The 19,772-nt window shown below is 35.8% G+C and overlaps 3 protein-coding genes across 14 annotated transcripts in view; 2 read left to right on the forward strand and 1 right to left on the reverse strand.

Annotated features, from left to right (window-relative positions):
• LOC148168719 (uncharacterized) overlaps positions 1–5,865 on the forward strand; it is a 32,955-nt gene extending 27,090 nt beyond the window's left edge. Inside the window, exons 7-11 of one of the 3 annotated variants that reach the window (XM_088045555.1) lie at positions 738–1,019; positions 1,072–1,365; positions 1,432–1,551; positions 3,557–3,627; positions 3,680–5,865. In XM_088045555.1, coding sequence (XP_087901681.1) covers positions 738–1,019; positions 1,072–1,365; positions 1,432–1,551; positions 3,557–3,627; positions 3,680–4,871 — 1,959 coding nt within the window. In that variant the 3' untranslated portion in view covers positions 4,872–5,865. The remainder of the gene's footprint in view (positions 1–737; positions 1,020–1,071; positions 1,366–1,431; positions 1,552–3,556; positions 3,628–3,679) is intronic. The other 2 variants (XM_088045558.1, XM_088045557.1) reach the window with 2 other exon arrangements.
• A 585-nt stretch (positions 5,866–6,450) lies between these two features.
• Positions 6,451–12,177, reverse strand: Rab3 (RAS oncogene family member Rab3). Of its 2 annotated transcripts, none has more exons than XM_088045937.1 (5): positions 11,779–12,177; positions 10,561–10,782; positions 10,384–10,502; positions 7,998–8,169; positions 6,451–7,951 (listed from the first exon to the last, which is right to left on the reverse strand). In XM_088045937.1, the coding sequence occupies exons 2-5, from the start codon at positions 10,780–10,782 to the stop codon at positions 7,805–7,807; spliced, it is 660 nt and encodes a 219-aa protein (XP_087902063.1). In that variant the 5' UTR covers positions 11,779–12,177; the 3' UTR covers positions 6,451–7,804. The 2 variants fall into 2 exon arrangements, with proteins under 2 accessions (XP_087902063.1, XP_087902064.1); XM_088045938.1 differs by lacking the exon at positions 11,779–12,177 and adding an exon at positions 10,833–11,012.
• A 3,824-nt stretch (positions 12,178–16,001) lies between these two features.
• Positions 16,002–19,772, forward strand: part of Stacl (SH3 and cysteine-rich domain-containing protein) — a 52,149-nt gene continuing 48,378 nt past the window's right edge. For all 9 annotated transcript variants that reach the window (XM_088046860.1, XM_088046851.1, XM_088046852.1 and 6 more), the window contains exon 1: positions 16,002–16,103. The gene's annotated coding sequence lies outside the window, so the exon portion shown is untranslated. The remainder of the gene's footprint in view (positions 16,104–19,772) is intronic.

Genomic DNA, 19,772 nt, shown 5'->3' on the forward strand with positions numbered 1-19,772 from the left:
ATGATAATGGCGCAGGCAATCCTTCACATTTGATGCCCTTGTTTGTTTTGACGGGCTTAATGTAGCGAGTTTGCTTAACTCCTGAAACGACAATTAATTAGATGTCAGTTGCGCGAAGAAAAGTGAAACCTGCGGAGACAAGCAGGAGTTAATCTGATTGGAATTCTCGATACACTTTTCAAGATCGCACAGCGGAATTTTAAAAATACATGGAAATTCTCTTGTAGTGACATAAAAAGAGGGGCACTTTTTACGACAAGGGTATAAAAATTTCGAGGATCAATTTCGTTAAATTGAAGGAGGATTTAGTTTACTAAGCTTGTGTTAGTACTTGACCCTTGAACAAAGATTAGGGCTTTAAGGGAATTGTTAGGTCGTCCATCTTGTGCCAAGACACTAAAAGAAAGTGGCGACCAATCAGTTTAAAATTAATGCAGACAGAAAAAATTGGAAAATTTATTTAAAATAATACAAAAAAAGAGCAATTTAGTTGACTAGTGTTATCTACCGATGTAACTGCAATAAAAGTAAAAAAATGAACACGACAGTTATGCACAGTGAAATGTTTCATAGTCCCTATTATTTTAGAAACAACACTGCCGCAATCGGTGAAACTGCCATTTCATTTTTGCGCCCACTATTTATGTTCCAGACAAATAACAGTCCGCTGTCACTGAAATAAACAGTTGTTCAAGCTTTTTTTTGTGGTAGAAATTAATTTCCCTGGTTTGATGCAGTTGTTGAGCCAAAGAGTTGGTGCTCCGCGCTTCACCGCCGCCGAATACTACGTACAAAAAGCCAACAGAATCCTGTGGCAGCACGTGAGCAAATACTCTCTCGACAACATTGAAGATGGAATCTATAAGTTACGCAATGGCTCTCTCGATGTCCTGATAGCGGACACTCCAGTCCTCGACTACTATCGAGCGACCGATCATGGTTGCAAACTCCAAAAGTTTGGTGATAATATCAACGAAGACACTTATGCGATTGGAATGACTAAAGGTTTTCCTCTAAAGGTCAGATGGTTCTGCACGATTTGCGCAACACCTCATGTAACTTCTTTCGCAGGACAGCATCTCGGCAGTGATCGCAAAATACTCCAGCAATGGTTACATGGATATCCTCCAGGAGAAATGGTATGGAGGACTACCGTGTTTTAAGTTAGCGACGGAAATCGCGCAACCTCGTCCTTTAGGCGTCGCGGCAGTCACCGGAGTCTTCATTCTTCTAGGTGTTGGAATTGTTCTTGGCCTTATCATCTTGCTCGTCGAGCACTTGTTCTTTCGTTATACTTTACCGATTCTCCGTGACAAGCCTAAAGGATCTATTTGGAGGAGTAGAAATATAATGTTCTTTAGCCAGGTCAGAATGGAGTGGTTTTTCACGTAATTCAACACCATAATGTCGTTGCTTTATGTTTGTTTGCAGAAACTTTATCGTTTCATCAATTGTGTGGAGTTGGTGTCACCCCACCATGCCGCAAGAGAGCTCGTTCACACCATACGACAGGGACAAATTACTAGTTTGTTCCAAAAAAGCATCAAAAGGGTTTGTATAAGTTCAAATGGATGTGTCTGTGTTCGTTGTTAATTTATGTCGAAGAGAGGAGCGGATGGACTCGGAAACGGATTCAATATATTTCGAATAAACCGGATCGCGAAAACAGGGAAAACTAACGGAGCTAAGCCATCACGTAAATTTAATCGGATTTTTTAACTTATGTGAAATTCAAAACATGCACTACGTTTGGTAATACAAAATATTTACGTGTTGTTTGAATGGACATGAGTCCGCATGTGATGGTTTTGCGTTTATGCCAATAAAAGGAATTGGAAATTAGGGATGAAAATTCCACGCTGGTAGAAATTGTAAATCGGCAAATTGGTAAATAACATGCTATAATTATAACATAAATTTCACAAAACCGAATGCTACTAGCCAACATTGTTATTACAGATATGTTCATTTTACGAGTGATTCAAAATTTATTTTTAAGTCATTGTAAAAATTTTTGACATCCTTAACTAAAATTCGTAATTTTGGTAATTTTGATACTACGGTAATGAAATTTTGAGAAGTTACTTGTGTTCAATAGTTAATTGAGTCTACCAAATTGCAAATTGCATGATAAACCAAAAGACTCAAATTTAAAAAAAATAAATTTTCAAGACTATAAAAAACCTCAAAATTGTTAAAATTCGTAATTTTGATCATTTTAGTTCTACGGTTATGAAATTTGGGGAAGTTACTCGTTTTCAATAGTTTACTAACTCTATCAAATTACAAAATTGTAGAACAAGAAACACGAATTTTAGAAATTTTCATTTTTCAGTCGTAGTAAAAATTTTCAATATCCTTCATAAACATTTGTAATTTTGGTAAATTTAGTACTACGAGTATGAAATTTGATTTGAGTAGTTTATTAACTCTACCAAATTGCAAAATTGTAGAGCAGAAAACTCAAATTTTTTTTTTGTTTAAATTAATTTTAAAAGTTTTAATTTTTAAAACCAAGCAAAAGTTTCCAACATATTTTGCTAAAATTCGTAATTTTAGTAATTTTGGTGCTACAGCAATAAAATTTGGGAAAAATACTATTTTTGAGTCGTGTGTTAACTCTATTTGGCTGTACCATCCGCAAGTGATGTTTTTGCATTTATACCAATAAAAGAACTGAGAGGTGAAAAGTCCGCGTTGGTAAAATTAGTAAACTGGTAAATTATTAAATAACATGCTGACATTTTAAAATTATAACCTGAAATTCACAGAACTGAAAGCTATCAGTAAACTTGCTGAGCAGCGTGCCAAATTACAGTGACCAACATCATTATTACGGACATGTTCACTTTACGAGTGATTCAATTCATTCTTCCTCTTTCCAATTTAATGAAACCCTGATAAAATCAACATATTTAAAAGCAGGAAGTCCGGAATTGAAAAAGTATATAATAAAATCCGACATTATAATGTGGAGCCAAAGTTCAGATATCAATTTATCGATTCACATCAACGGTTTGTAGTGTTAGCTAAAATATTTACCTTTTAGTTAAAGCCTTGCATGATGTTGCGTGGAGCGAAGGTTTTTTATCTAGCTAATTAAGCCACTAATGAACACATCTGCACAAACACAAAAGCTTTCCGCTGATTTAATATTACACAACAGAACCTGACGGATCTGAAAATTTACAAAAAAAGTTATAAAAGTTAGTTGACCCTCTGCTTTGTTTAGTTGTTTTGTAACTTGTAACTTGCAAATCACACAACACAACTAGCAAAAAATAAAATAAAAGTAAAATAGCTCGGCGCATCCACCATTTGTGCAATAAATTTTTACTAGATACTGAGGAATTCTATTTGTGCCGTGATCCTTGTAAAGACAGATAATCCTCGAAATTGCACAGTAATAAGAAAATTAAATTTAATATTTGATGAATCTCCGGGGAATTGAATAACGTCCAGTTTTAGAAATTTCGGCGCTGCCCAGCAGACCATTCCATCCGCTCCGTGTCTGGTTTCCTCCAGGTTCGAAACCCCTTGATGACTCTTGTTTCAGAAGGAACACGAACAGCGTAGGAGAAGGAAAAGCAAAGCGCAGTTCTTCGAAATGATCCAGGAAATTAGAAGGTACGTATTTAGAAGCTAGGAAGTAGATCATAAATCAACGTTAAAAATAAAGTACGATTCGCAGGCAACAGCAAGAGGAGCGAGAGCCGCCGCTCGAGCCGGTAACGGAAGTCGACTCGGAATACCAGATGTCTCCTGACGAGAAAAAATCCAAATTAAGTCCCAGCATAATCCGAAGAACTTTCATGCGATCGAGTCCGAAAGCGGAGTCGCAGAAAATTAAATCTCCGACGATGATTTTCAACAAGCCGTTGTTCAGTCCACGGTCCAAGAACAAAGCTCGGAGTTCAACAACTTTGAATGTGCGAAGGTTCAGCACCGATAGTGTCTTTAATTCACAGACGATGAAACCGGATCATAGCACGGCGGTGGGGCGGCGGTTGAGTAAAGATGCTTCCAGTTTTCTCACGAGTAGTCCGCCGGATATAAATAGTCGGAGGTCGAGTTACTTGGATATTATCAGTTCCGGGAATAAACTTTCAGGGAAAAGTCCCGTCTTATCTATAGAAAACGTTTCGGACTCTAGTTCCAGATCTAACGAACCATTGCGAAAGCTGTCGGATTCGGAAAGTATAGGACGAAAATTGGCGACTTTACCAAAGTATCGCGAACCGGTGGAGCGACACCGTCTCCAACCCCAATATAGTCTAACTTTAGGGAAAAGCGACGAAACTCTCACGAAATCCGACAAATCTCAACCAACTCAAGTATCGTCTGCAAAAAGTTTCAACAATGTGTCGGAACCAGAAGCAAACTTCTCCAACTTATCAGACGAAGAAATAGCCCGTCGGAATAAAGTGACCATTGAACAACTCCAAACGCAACTCACGAAGAAAAGACAGCAAGACAATAACGCCAAAACGCAAAACACCAACCCCCAGATTAGGATACAAGTAGAAGACACGACAAGAACCGAACCAGTTCGAACGCGTCGCACAAAAACGCGCCACCAAAGTCTCGGGGACTCCGTACAAGCTCCAGAACCAACGAAAAGGAACAAGTTGGGAGAGCAGTCCAAGTCCCTCGACGGAAACCCCGGCAAATCTAGGAAAAAACGCGAAGACGAGCTACCGCCAGCGCCGCCACCCCCAAACTGCTCTCCGCGGAACTCCAACGGAAGATCACCTTTGGAAAGGCTGTCGAAAGACGAGCTGGTGTTGCTCTGGAGGAGTTCCGAGTCGGAGTTGAGGAGTCATTTATTAAAGGCCATCAGGGACAAAGAAGAACCGGTGGAACCGCCTTGAACGCTCGTGAACGAGTCGCGGGCGCCTGATGGTATCTGATTAAATTTAAAATTATTGTAATGATCATCATCGACCACATTTTCATCTCGATTATTTCGTAGACTTTTGCGCAAGTCGTTGATTCAGGTTTAGGCACGATCGGATCGGAGTTGTGCCTACCAAATGAAGAAACGGCCTTAGATTTGTAGAGTGATAAGAAACGACCACTAAGTGTTATTAGAAGCCTTTATCTTTGGAGGTCGTTCGGACCTCGACGCCTTTTAACTAGGACTGGTTCTCTTGTAGGAATTTTGACAATTGGTTTTCGTCACTATTCGGTTCTACTTTGATTGCCATGTGTTATTGGAGATACATTTAACGTATAATCAAACTCAGTTTCATAAATTTAAATAATATATACTGCCAATTATATTTAGAATTTTTTAAGTAGATTGGTGATATTAAAGTCTTATGCAAAATGAAACAAAGGTTATAAAGATGCCAACGTTGGCAATAGTATAGAACAAAGAACATATTATAGTGTTGTTGTTTAAACGCGGACAGCTTCACATTCAGACCATTTATCACAAAGTCGAGTCGAAACGTGTAGCTTTAAGGATTTCAAATTTTATCTAAACCCGGTTAACGTGACGCTGTTCAAGTTTTTAAGTCAATTTTAAAGATTTCTCTCCGTCTACTCACTAGATATAAGTATTTCTCTATCCTATTGTTGATATTTTAAAGTTTATTGGAATTGAATGATATAATTTCAGATATATAAAACATATGACTTGTGATGTTTAGATACTATTTGTTTGAAATATTTTCGTAAATTTTAAAACGAACGCACTAATATTAAATCACACATTAAAATGTGACGGTAGTTGAGCTCTCTAAATGTCTATAATATAAACTTTATCTAAACTTGAACGACATATTCCAGAAAATATTTTAAACAAAATTTTGTTGTAAATATTGTACATAGACACTTAAGTTATGGTCACAAATTTGTAAATTATAGCTAATTAAAAACACTTTATTGTTGACAAATATATGAACTTAGAATAGCCCTCTTTTATTCCACCCTCTTCACACACAATCGATTTTCTACTCCAGATCTGCGCCATCTACACATTTCAAGCACAACTCCCAGCTAATTTCAGTAAAGGCAAGCAAATTTAATTTAGCACGACTAATTCCAAAGATTCGCAGCTTCTCGAGGGGAAACTTCAGACATCTGACAATTAACCTCCGCAAGAGAACGCGACAACAAGAAAAGTACAACTTAAATACATTTTCTTTATTATCATGGCACGAAATAACACTCGTAATATAAATACACAGACAGACAGACAGACAGACAAAGGGGAGTTACTGCATGGTTGCTTCCTTTATGACTGTCTCGGAAAAAGACAATTTTCTGCGGCGAAAATAAAGGAAATCATCGGGAAAACTTAGGGTCTTTGGGGAATGAGTGTCGCGGGGCAATAAACGAATTTGTGCTTGATTTACTTCACGATTCTTCTTTCTGTCTGTGATTCATTAGTGAAAATAGAATTTGGACACATAAATTGGTAATTTTATTGGTTGGAATAAAGACTTCTCAGGCATATACACTATTTTATTATACACTAATTCACAAAATAATATTCAATATTGTACAATCCATTTAACATAACAATGAGCGCCCGCTGTAGGCTTTTCAAACTTTGTTGAAAGGCTTAGAGCCGACTCTAGAAAATGTGCGATCCTCAGACTCCCACTCTTCGACTGGCATTAATCTGAACCCAATCTATTGTTAAGTGAGGCACAGATTTATAGAAACGGCTTCAGCTGGAGAAAAATCTTCGTTAAGTCGCAAAACATGAATAACATCTATACTGATTGACATAAATTTGTTAAAGAATCCAGCTGAAGCAATAGGAAAGTTCAATTTAAGACATTGACCAGAAGACATGGAATTTATAAATGTAGTCAACGTGATTATCTCTTTACATCGATTAAAGGGGAAGGCGTCCTGTTTCTCTCCTGAAGGAGAGAAGATGAAAGTGGACACCTCTTGTTCGAACTTTTCTTTACGATCGTTAAATGAAGACTTACGCTAGATGAAAGCGACTATCAACAAATTTCATTTTAACAATGTAACAAAATAAAAAATCAATCTCTAAACGTAACAGCAAACATACAATTCCTATATTTACAAGTTCACATTTATTCTGTTGTCTTTAATTAGTAACGTAGGTAACTACATACGCATTTTGGTTTTGGTTAAGCTTTCTCTACCTCCCTCTCCTAGATAACACAACACATAGTCTAAAACAAATGCCTTTTAGGCCAAAGATATGATACGTCTTTTACAGAATTACATAAACGGTAACATTCAGGGTTGGAGCTGCAAAATACGCCTTATGTTGGCAACACTGAGATAAAGCGTAGTTTACCTGCAAGAGTGGCACAATTGCATGAACCCTGTTAATCTGACAGAGTGGTCTTGTCTAATCTAACGACACAGTTTGGACACTCTGTTGAAATTTCCAACTGATCAAACGAAACAGAAAATCGAACAAACTTATGTATAATTCCATCTAATTTACCTTTCCTGATTACTCTACTCTAAATTTGCTAATATTGACATTATCTTGAGTAACTTTATAAATTATAAAATGCTTAAAGATGTCGTCAAATATTGTTAAAAATTCAAACGGGACAAGACAGAATCCTCGAATTCCGCCTCTAGTCTCCTTGTAAAAAATTGTTATACACGCATGCAACACCCAAGTATAGCAACATATTTCTGCAGTATACATACGCATGCGTATTGTCAGTCTCGATTAAACTAAATTATTTAAATAAGTCAAATTTCGTACATCCTGGTCGAAGTTATATCAACAGGTAAGTGTTTTTTGTCCATACATAGCTATCAAGTGACTTGTAATTTTGGAACGCTGAGGTTATTAGCAGTTACAGTTTGCAGCTTGAGGCCCTTGAGGCGCATCTGTCAAACGTTGTCCTTTCGCACCTCCACTCATTAAAGTAGGATCTGTGTCTAAGCTATCAGACATTTTGTCGCAAATTATGTCGACGAGTCTCTCGAACACACCCTGCAAAACTCGATTAATTTCACGCGTAATTTACATGCAACCTCACCTTGACGTTGATGTTCTCTTTTGCACTGGTTTCGAAAAATTCTACGCCCAGTTGCTCAGCTAATTGTTTGCCTCTTTCGAAGCTGATGACTCGCTCGTCCTCCATGTCGCATTTGTTGCCGACGAGGATCACTTGAGCATTGTCCCATGAATATGTTTTGATCTGGGTGACCCTAGAAGTACATGGAAACACTTTTTAGCAGATGAACCCAGAATTTCCAACTTTGAAAAATGAAGAGATGTAATTCTAGGGGTTTTTACACTATGACAATAAAATCTGGTGAATTTAGTAGTTTGGACCTGTTTATCAACTTCTCTAAATTAGAATGTCATAGAATAAAAAACACATTTATTAGAATTTTTTTATGTAGCAGATGAACTAAACATTTCCAATTTTTGAAAATAAAAATTTGTAACTCCGGGAGTTTAAACGCTATTATAATAAGATGTGGAAAGTTATTAGTTTAGACTAGCTTATTAACGCCCGCAAATAAGAGTGTCGTAGGACAAAAGACACATTTTTTTAGAATATTTTTATCTTGCAGATGAACTAAAATTTCAATTTTTGTAAATAAAAATTTATTATTGTGGGAGTTTTTACGATATAGTAATAAAATTAGAGTAAGTTACTTATTTAAACCTGTTTATCAACTCTCATGAATTAGAATGTCGTAGAATAAAAGACACATTTTTTATTTTTTTTTATTTAGCAGATTAACCAAATATTTATCAGTTTTTGTAAATAAAAATTTGTCATTCTGAAAGTTTTCATAGCTAGAGCAATAAAATTTGAGGAGGTTACTAGTTTGGGCCTGCTTATCAACTCCCTTAAATTGGATTGTCGTAGAACAAAAGACGTATTAAAAAAAAAAATTAGATGAATTAAAAAGTTTAAAAATAAAAAATTGTAGGAGTAATTTTTCCCAACTATGGCATGTAAATTCATTTTTTAAGATAAATACATTTCCTATGTCAAATATTAGTTTAATCCGCGCTGAAAGGAATTGTAATTCCGTGGTATCGATTGAAATTTAAAATACATTTGGGATTGGCGGTCATAAAACACACCCAACATCACATCCAGATCGATAGTAATAAATCTTAAAAATCTCAATTTAATTCTAAAATATTTGAGAATTCCCAAAATGTTGCAAGATTCTCGTTTTTTGCTTTTTCACTAAAAACTAGTACTAAACGAACGTACGATATCGAACCTAATAATACGTCGAGTCATTGTGCTAATTGACAAAATGATAAGTGCTGTTGAGATTCAATTGATTTACCGGAACGAAAGTATTTTTAGAATTTTTTAGTCTAAATAATTTGAGCCACAAATCACGAATAAAAAGCTTTCGGCATTTCTTTTTGATCGGATCTTAATCGATATTGTGTAATTTCCGGGCACTTTTTCTTCTTTGCTGGAATTTTTTCAGTTACGCATTAATCATTCAAACTCCAAATGCAATATCAATACAAAGTTGTTTTTAAAAGCTTTTACATTTTTTTAGATATATTTCTTTGTTCGTATTCCTCAAATTATGCATTTTTTTTAAGTCTAGACTGTGCTTTTATTGTTAGGTATATTATTTTCCGACCGTTTTCCTACTGAACAAGCTTTCGTTGTTGTGATTGAGCGATGGAAAAATAAAACGTGTGCAAACAGCACCGCCTGATATCAAAGACAGCCTCCGTCAAATAAAAGCACTTATTTACATTTATTTGCCCGTCATGCTGCTTCCTTTGATGCATTTTTATCTAAATTCTGTTTAAATAAAGTTATGTAACAAACATGAAATGCTTTTATGGCAGATAATGCATGAAGGAACTCACTTTACCTACATTAATAAATAAAACAAAAAAAACTTTACTAATCTGAGAACTGCTCGCAATGGAATTTGGGAAATATTTATTTCCTTTCCTGAAGGCATTTAATATTCAAAACAGGACATCGCATCTCAGAGCTCATTTAAATATAACGAAAACATGTACATATACCTCTGAAAATTGCGAAGAAGAAAAATGACATCAAAGCTCAAAAGTAGAGCCAAAAGTGAGTCGTTTTTCTAAAACTACAATTCATTCTTTTTGTGTTTTTGACGGAAAAATTGACTGAAAAATATGACCTCCTTTTCATGTCTCTATTCTTATCGAATCGATACCGAGGAAGCTCTTGAGACTTTAGCCTATTATTCTCAACAAATACTTCTAAATCTTCAAACGCATCAAACTAAAACTAAGTGGTTTGTTTAAGAAACTTGCAGGATGTGTCAAAAGGGAACGACAAGAAAGCTTAATTGAAGCGAACCGTAAACTCTCGCTAAATCAAAGTCATTAAAATTCTCGAATCGTTGGGTACTCAATTTAACGGTCCTTAAATCTCCACTTACCAATCTTGTACACTGTTGAAAGACTCCTCGTTCGTAATATCGTACATAAGAATGAATCCCATGGCTCCTCTATAGTACGCCGTCGTGATGGTCCTGTACCTCTCCTGTCCAGCGGTATCCTTCCAGTAAATAGGTCGATTTAAACAAATTTCGGGTCAAACATTAGACAACACTTACCCATATCTGGAGCTTGACACGCTTGTCGTGCCTGAAGACGGTTTTGACTTTGAAATCGATACCAACCGTACTGACGAAGGCCGAAGTGAAACTGTCATCAGCATATCGAAACAAGAATGACGTCTTGCCTACTGAACTGTTCCCAATGATAAGAAGTTTGAACATGTAATCAAAGTTTTGATCGGCGGCATCTTTCTGCCACTTTGGATCGGCTCCTGCCATCTGAAACAAAACAGAACAATCAAGTAAAAAGAGACGCGTTTTTATCTTACATAACCTAAAGGAATTTCCACCCACGAAAGAAGCCGAGATTGGCGTTTACGGAGCTCGAACGCGTGGTCACCTAGAGTTTGATAACTTTTCAAGAAGACAGATCACGATTAGGAGGGCGATGTGGAGTTATTTACCCGTTTTTGACATCGTGAAGGCACAAATACAATATTTTTACTGACAAAGTAAAATGTTTTAGATAAATTTACCGCAAAATGATAGTCTTATCGTTGAAGTAACCTAGTTTATAAAATGTTGGAATACCTACCGAATCAGCGACGTGGTTGGTCTCATTCATTTATGTACCTAATTAATTCTTTTACCGGAAATGATAAACTTGCTATCAACACCACTTAACCACTCAAAGTAGTTGTGACGACTGGTGAAAACTGACTGATAAAACCACCATTAAGTCGATTTGGAGGACGTTTCCAACTCCGGTCATTATTAATTCAAAATTAGGGACCATCGATTTCATTATACAATTCTAACTATACATAAAAGATCGTTGTACTTGAATCAACGACCGATAAATTTGCATACTACTCGTTGTATCGAGATCATCGTAAAAGCCCAATAAAACATCCATGAATACCATAATGTGGTGTTAAATAGAACCCACGTAACAACAACAAAATGTTTGGCGTGACAACTCCAAATTAACTTACATTTGTTGCCTCATTACACGAAAGCTCAAAAAAGGGTGAACTTGATTCCACATCAATCTTTCAGGACGTTTTTAATTTCACCCGAATAATTAATTTCGACAAGTTTTTATTAATGTTCGCTCGTTTCAAAAGCTCTTAAACTTGACTCCAATCAAGAAAAAACTCGCTGTGACGCACTAATATGTTCAAGGACACGCGAAAAAATCAACCCATTGCAATAACTGGGTAAACAAGTTATGACCACAACAATAGCTAAATCAACCACAATAAACCAACTCACCGCAATGTCCTTCCGAACTTGTAAAGCTCACAGCACTACTAACTATCCACAGCTTTGTTACACAAATTTTCCGATTTTAGCCCGTTTTTATGATGCGATCGAGTGTTTGTTAGTGGTACTGTAGGCTATGGTAGTTGAGCTTTCGACTGCCTCAACCAGGGAATCGATCAGCTGGAGTACACTCTCTGGAGTCAACAGAGGGAAATTTCAGGATCGATATCCGCCGGAAAACACGAACAGAGGAGTTTTCTGATCCCGGCTATTTTTGAAAGAGAGCGAAAAAAGAGCTTTTAAACGGAGAAGAACGCTAATTAAATTGGTTTCAAGGGGGAACCCCTGGACAAATTGGGATGAGGAGTAATTGGATTCCTGCGGCTACTGGAAGTGACAGTTTTGTATCAGCTTGTTAGAATTAACTCGGAGCCGAATTTTGAACGGGAATGTATGGGAAAGAGCGCATGACGTTAAGCAGCGTCGATAATGGGCGTCGCGGTGCATGTCACATAGAACGACATCTTGTTTACCCGAAGTAAAAGAAAGCAGGAATCTACAGTAGCAGGAATCTGGGACGCATTAAAACCCGCGCGGATTTTACGAAATTGTCGCAACTCTATCGATTTCCGCTTGAAATATTAAATTCCGCCGCATGAACTTTGAAAATCGTTGTGATATTCCCGCCACAAAACTAATATTTGTCGGCATACACCCATTCTTCGATCCTCTGAAACTCCATAAATAATAAAAAAGTCCCTCAAAAATTCATAAGCACCCAATAAATTTGACTGATAGAGGTCGTCCCGCCACATCACGAAAATCTTCCTGCGACACGAGTGCCTGCCAGTACAAAATAAATCGTCCCAGTCCATTCAAGCCAATAAATATGGTTAAAGGTGAGCTTGCTGTTTTTCAAACGCACCGGTTCATTTAATGTGATTGAAGCGCAACTTCACTTTGATTTATTTCTTTCAAAGATGCGGGACAAAGTCGCACTTATTTCATCCCAGCAGGAATGATCATTCGGTTCTATTAAGGGAGAAGTTATGTTATGTTGAAATTCCACCCTTTAAGGAGCCCAAATATGAACACACCTGGTCGATAAGAGTTGGATATTTTCGGATATAAACGCCGATTAAATAATTAGTTCAGTCGGAGCTTTTTGTCCATTAGCGGCATTTGCACACAAAAAGCTGGTTATTGACGGAGTGGTATAATGCAAATAGCTGATTTGCCTGAAAGCGAGCCGTGTATCTATTGCGGAGCTTTGTTCTTGCATACATTATATTAATACGAACTGACAATGCATATTAAATATTCATGGTTGCCACCTAGCAAAAACTAGGAGAACGAGAATCTATTTCGTGCCCACACTTGCTCATTTAGATTTTGGTTGGTAAATAACGTTAATTAAGACCGGCGTTTGCTGATCTAATTAAAATTTTCCAGGTACTGTTTACTATAATAAATTGTAATTAATTAAGACTATGCTTCACTGGTCTTCAACTTCTAGTTATTAAAAAATAACGCTGATAAAATAATGCCAAATATTTGGTGACTCATTAGCTTTACTTTGACCCACACAAATCAGAGAGATTCACAACTAATAAAACGTCTCGTTAGACAGACATACTTTACATATTTCTCATTCAAGATTCCGCAAACTTCTAAGCCCAATAATAAACTTTATAACTGTTTTATTATTAAGCACGTGAGGACACAAACAGTTTGGCACTTTACCTAACTGGTCTAACTTAGTTTTGTTGTCTTGTAGTTTGGTTCAGGGATGCATCTAACTAGAGATTCTCATGCATAATCCGAAGATAACTTCTCACGTGCTCTTCCCAAATGGTGGCATAATTTTCCACAGATTCAGACGTAATCTTGATTACTCGTCAATATTCCCGAAATAGGCAGATAGCAGAGTAATCTAAACTGAGTTGTGCATTATTTAGAGAGCAGGCCATGGATGAGGCCAAGTCAGCGAAGTTACAATTTTCCAGACTCTCCGAAAATCTTTATTCTATTTTCATTCTCCAAATTTTCCAATTTTAAATATAACAACAAATATGAAAAAAATATAATTTATTTATCTCCGAGAAAAAAAAACAAAACTTAAAGATTTTCCAAATGCTATTAACTTCGATAACAAATTTTTAAAATTTTTGACCAAAAAACAAAAATTTTAAAAATTTTCATTTGATTACATATTGGATCATTTGATAGTTTTAATCCTAAAACAAGGAAATTTGGGGACTTTATTGGCTTTATTAGTCTTTGTAAGTGTACAAAATTACGAAATTTTAGAACAAAAATCAAAGATTTTAAAAATTTGTTTTTGATTGACATTAAAAATGTTTCACTATTTTTTATTAAATTCCGTAACTTTGTCAGTTTTTATGCTAAAACAAGTAAACTTAAAGACTTGATTGTTTTTGTCAGCCTTTCTAAGCGTACAAAACTTTAGAAAAAAAAAAGGAATTTTAGAAATTTGGATTTGGAACTACTAAAAATTTTCACACTTTCCGAATAAATTCCGTAGTTTTAGTAGCTTTCATGCTAAAACACTAAAACTTAAAGACTTTATAGTGTGTTAACAGCTCTGTTAAATGTCTAAATTTTCAAAAAACAAAAAACAAAAATTTTAGAATTTTTTGTTTGATTTAATATTTAAAATCTTTTACTACATATTTCTATTAAATTCCGTAACTTTGGCAGTTTTCAAGTAAACTTAGTCACTTTAGTGGCAAATATATTTTTCAATGCTGGTTGCAGGTAACCAAACGCGTTGTTTATTAAAAACTTTGGAGTTCAGTCACAATTGAATTTTGGAGAACGTGGAGGCAAGCGAACGTTAATGTTAAAACGGCGTTTTCATTTGGAAATTTCCTGTAATTTCTGTATAAAAAAAATACCAGAAAGCTAAAAGGGTGCTGCTTAACTTTTGATATCGCTTCCGAAGTCCATTTGGTCTACTTAAATCCGTTCGCACCGACAATGCCAGTTTTAGGAAATTGGAGCTAAAAGCTGTTATATGAAATGGTAAAAAGTAAAACCACTTGTAAGGTTTGAAAGGCGCTACTCTAAAATTAATCTAAAAGCTAAACAAAATTTAACATGGCAGGCGTTAACTGTTTTCTATAATCGCCATCCGCGACGAAGTCTGAAAGTGAAAGATGTCATCTCAAGTTTGATCCATAAACTGAAAACACTAAGTGGATCGTCAAGTTTAATCACCAGCCAGCCCAGTTGGCTTCAATTAAGAAAAATTTTGTCTAGGATCATGCTATAAGTGTACCCTCCACATGCACAAAACCGTGGGATCAAGCCAAAAGTGTCTCATCCAAATTATAATAATTGCGATGACGCTAGATTTAGCCGATCCGCTGACGCAGTAATTTTTAATAAGTCGCTAACTTTACTTTGATGTCGCGATATTAGAAATTCGCAATTTCATTGTTAATGTCCCATCGATGAAAGTTAAAAATAAATTATTTATGAAGAGCGAATTTATACTCTGCTTTTTGCTATTATTATCTTTGGCGGCTCTAGCGTCCGTGGCTTTGAGGATGACCAGGTGAAAGTGGAATTTGGAAATTCGAATTAAACTCAACTGCACCTGGTTTTAGTTTTTTTCTCAAACAGTCGTTCCAATTTTGCCAGAACGGTCATTCAAATAAAAATAATTGGTATTTTCAAAACCCATCGCCAGTTATTGGTTTGATGTAATTTGATTTGACATGTTGTAATTACATTAAACGGATTGTTCTGTTTTAGCAAGCTTTCGGTACAATTAGAAATGCTTTTGGAAAATTTTTTCCGTTCTTTTTCCTTAAAATTTTCTTCGTTCTTCGTCTCACCTTTTGGGGTCTTGCCAACAGAATAAAAAATTGACACAACGACTCGAAATCCAGACAGAGAAAAATGGAATTACCTCCTGGATTAAATATGTTGGCCGGCCTGTTTGGATAACGACATGAATACGCTATTCAACCACCAAATTAAATACTAAACAATGCTTGTCATTAGCAAACAACTTCCACATAAAGCATGAAAACACAGCAATGAAAAGCCAAGAACAAAACATTAATTAAGGTGAAAATTTTCGATACTTTCTTCTTATCGTTCTGATAAGAAGTGCAGCGACATGCGCGTCATCGTCCTGACAGGTAGATGGCAAACTGCGTTGAACCTGTACAACACCGACGCCTGTAGTTTTCAGTAGTCAGTACAGCTCCGGCAGCGGACGGAAATAACCGCGTCCTGGGCGTCGCGACGCCCGCGCTCGTGTCGAACACAGTGTGTGATAGTATGAGTGCGCGATGCCTTAGGTAGGTACAACCGTCACTCGAACCTTGGTGCACTCATTACGTGTATAAATACCTGAAGGTTTCAGAATTTTTTACGCAATATTTGCGAAAATAAACTTTTGACCAACTTCTGAAAAAATTATGTAATGGGCAAAGGTTTCTTTCTGACACTCAAACTGAAAGAAAACGACAAAGCTTTCACGTCTGAAAATGTAACTCGCTCCGGTGCAACTGAAGGATTTTTCAAAAATTTTATTTGAGCGAACCGCTAAGATAAATGGAGGTTTGGAAGTTTTTCCTGTAATAAAAGTAAGGGTGAACTAAACCGGCGCGATGTGAAATGAATAAAAAGTCAGCAGGGAAAGTCGCGTTGTTTACTTTTTAATTCTGACAAGAGGGAGCAAGACTGCAAGCATTGATCTTACAAAAGTTCACGTTTCAGTTTCAATACAGTAATTGACTTACATGAAACAAACGATGAGTAAATAAATATAAAACTTTAATGCAACTATAAACTACGAAAATAACCCACAAGTTGCACATCAAAACTCTTTTTATTTCACGGAAAAAGCACCACCATCCGTGCTATTTCAATTCTTTCCAATAAAGGATAGTGAAAACCAATAAAAGTTGGACACTGTTTAGCAACATGTCATTATAGCGGAAGTCAAAACCGAATGTTGCCTGTGAAAGAAATAAGGAAATGGGAAACGGAAACAATAAAAGAAACTTTCAACTAACATAACATTTTAATAAAACGCGACAGTGTTGTTTGTTTAATTCTTTTTAGAAATTACAGTTATAATAAAGGGAACATTTTCAGACACTTGTGAATTTATTGCAGATTCTAATCTTTAATCATTCATTGTAAACACATGCAATGAAAAGATTTGCATTCGAAACGATGAATATTTTATGTAAACGTGTGCTCAAAACTCAATTATTTTACTCCAAAATGAATCAGTTTTATTTTAGTTGGAGCCAGTTTTAGCTAACTTGTAGGAGTTTGAAGTAAATTGGGGCGAAATTAAGAATTTCCCATTACTAGCAACTATCAAAAATCGGTTTTTCAGTTCATTACACACACAATTTGCACTAAAATATTGTTTTATAAACTACGAAATTGATGATATTTGCACCCTCCCTCCCAGCGAAATATAATTAATAACAATCATCGTCTTTTGTGTTTCAGAGTTCAGAGATAATTTCATTTTCCGTTCTCATTTTATTGCTCCGCTTTCTTGTAAAAGTCCATAATTGTAGAGACATTGCTGGTAACATATTGCAAAGATCAGTATATTGCGGCTGTAGAACCATCTTTATCTCATAACGATAATGCGTGTCTTAGAATTTACGATTGCACTTGGTCGTAACGCCGCCATAATAGCACTTTCGAAACTCATATTTTTGTGTTGTCGGACATAATCAAAAACCTCATTGGGTTACAAAGCATTTTTCTTAAACAACCGCGAAAGTTTATGTTCTCAAACCACACAAACTGTAAAATTTTCATATTTTTACATAATAAATCGGCAGGGAACGCCTTTCGACGTGTTTGGAATTTAACGAGATTATCTCAGCGTAAGAATAGACAATTATAGGGAAATTTCTTAAGCCGAACACCTCGTTGGCGAATACGAATTTTCTTAATAAAGTCGTAATTGACAATCATCGCTTGTAAGCTAAGACAGAGGCCTGCCTTCGCGTTTGATTTTCTTCGATCCAGTTCTACTTCACGTAATATTAAAGGTGTAAAGAAACTCTCAAGTTTATCACGAAGAAACTTTTCCATCTCACCGACATACAGCTCAGGAATTTCTATTCAAATCGCAAGCAATTATTTTTTGAAAAGCTTGGATTTGTTCGTTAATTATCTGACTTTCTATTTCGCAAAAATCAACAAGACTGACAATTCCCAGGATGAAATGAAATTCTAAATTTGGGAAAGTGGAGTCTCAACGCAAAATATTTTATTCCGAGTCTGTTGGTGTGTTTAACGTGATTATTATGAAACTTTTGATACGGATTCAGATTTAGGAGAGGTGTATGAACTGTAATGAGATTACGTGAGTTTACGTTTCGTAACATCTTCAGGGAGTGTGAAGGTGAATGGTTGAGTGTTGGCAAGACGACGACTCCACAGAGCTTAGAAGTTTCTGAAAAAATGTTGGAGAATTTCAATCATTCCGGTTCGCATATATCGACTTTGGAAGTTTTTATTTTATGGCAGAAATTTTCTTGAGTTCAATAAAATTTAGAACCCAAAAATTGACCAAACCCTGAAACCAATGATCGTAAACGTAATCGCGCATTTATGTTTACTACTCCTTTAAAATTATTGCTAAACAAGATTTATATTTTTGCTGTCTGTCCGAAAATTTGAACGAACTCAACAAATTTTCGGAAACATTCTGAAGAGCCAGGCTTTGATGTGGTCGGTTTTAATGGAACGATTAAAAGCCGAATTATAAGCTATTTTAACACTTTTAAAGGCATGATTATGGACCACAAAGAAAATTGAACCTTGGAAAGTTGAATTATAATTTTAAAGCTGGGGTAAAATTTCAAGTTTAGACACTTTATTATTTGAGTTAATTCTACCAAATTTCTATAAATACTATCCCTCGTTGTACTTTTATTGTCGCCAGATGTTTAAAAAAGGTTATTTTTATATTTTATGGGTACTTTAAACTGATAATGATTTATTACTTCACACTTACTTTAAACCAGTAAAGTTATAATCATAACTACCGAGTAACGTTCAAATTTATTTACAATACAAATCAAAGTACAAGGAGGAGTTTTAAAGGAAAAACTACAATTTCCGAGTTCACTAGAACCATATTTCTAGGCGCATGTTTGGCATAAACACATTTTTATTAAAATAGAAGTCGCTAATAAATTCCAACAAAATTAGAATTCAATTTGGGTGTAGGTAGCCTTTCTAACTCACTTTTCAATACTCTCGTTGCTGAATCAGATTTCAAGAAGTTCGCTAATAATTTTATTATTAAACTCCATTAGCGACTTCCGAAATATGAGCACTCATAAAAACCGACATCCACTCCTCGGAAAGGTCAAGCCGAGATATTGTTTTCCCTGTCATTGTAATCGAGAGGAATCGATCCGAGCAGTTATCGGATTTATTCTAGAGTCTTTGGACGCGACTTTCTCGATAAAAAATAGGGGTAATATGCTTATTTGTATTCTGTCTAGAGCCGACTGATCAAACTTTCAAAAGTATCCTTGTTAACATTAAACTTTCACTTGGCTTCACCTCATAAAATTTGTGGGAAAAACGGGCTGTATGCTCCCGTTACAACCCTCGCGGAATAACAATGAAAGCATAACATATCTCAAGTCGCCGTTTTTGACTTGATGGTGTCCAAGTTTGACGAATTAATTTAGCCCCTTTAACAATAAACACGTTGCTATAGCAACGGGCAGGTTCAACTAGTAAACGAAATTTTCATGACGCGCGAATTATGGTGTCAAAGTATTGATTTTACGTATTTTTATGAGTCGGCTCAGATATTTAAATAATCATTATTTACGACGATATTTTCCCCAAGCGTGTGCTATTATTAAAATCGTTACCATCATAAATATTTAGATAATTGAAATTTTTTACTAAATTTGCGGTGTCTAATCACGATTTAGCACGTCATTATTATTGTATTAACACGCCGA

Source organism: Gnatocerus cornutus, chromosome 9 (assembly GCF_029298725.1).
Source record: "Gnatocerus cornutus isolate USDA-ARS CGAHR chromosome 9, icGnaCorn1.1, whole genome shotgun sequence".
NCBI classification, from domain to species: domain Eukaryota; kingdom Metazoa; phylum Arthropoda; class Insecta; order Coleoptera; family Tenebrionidae; genus Gnatocerus; species Gnatocerus cornutus.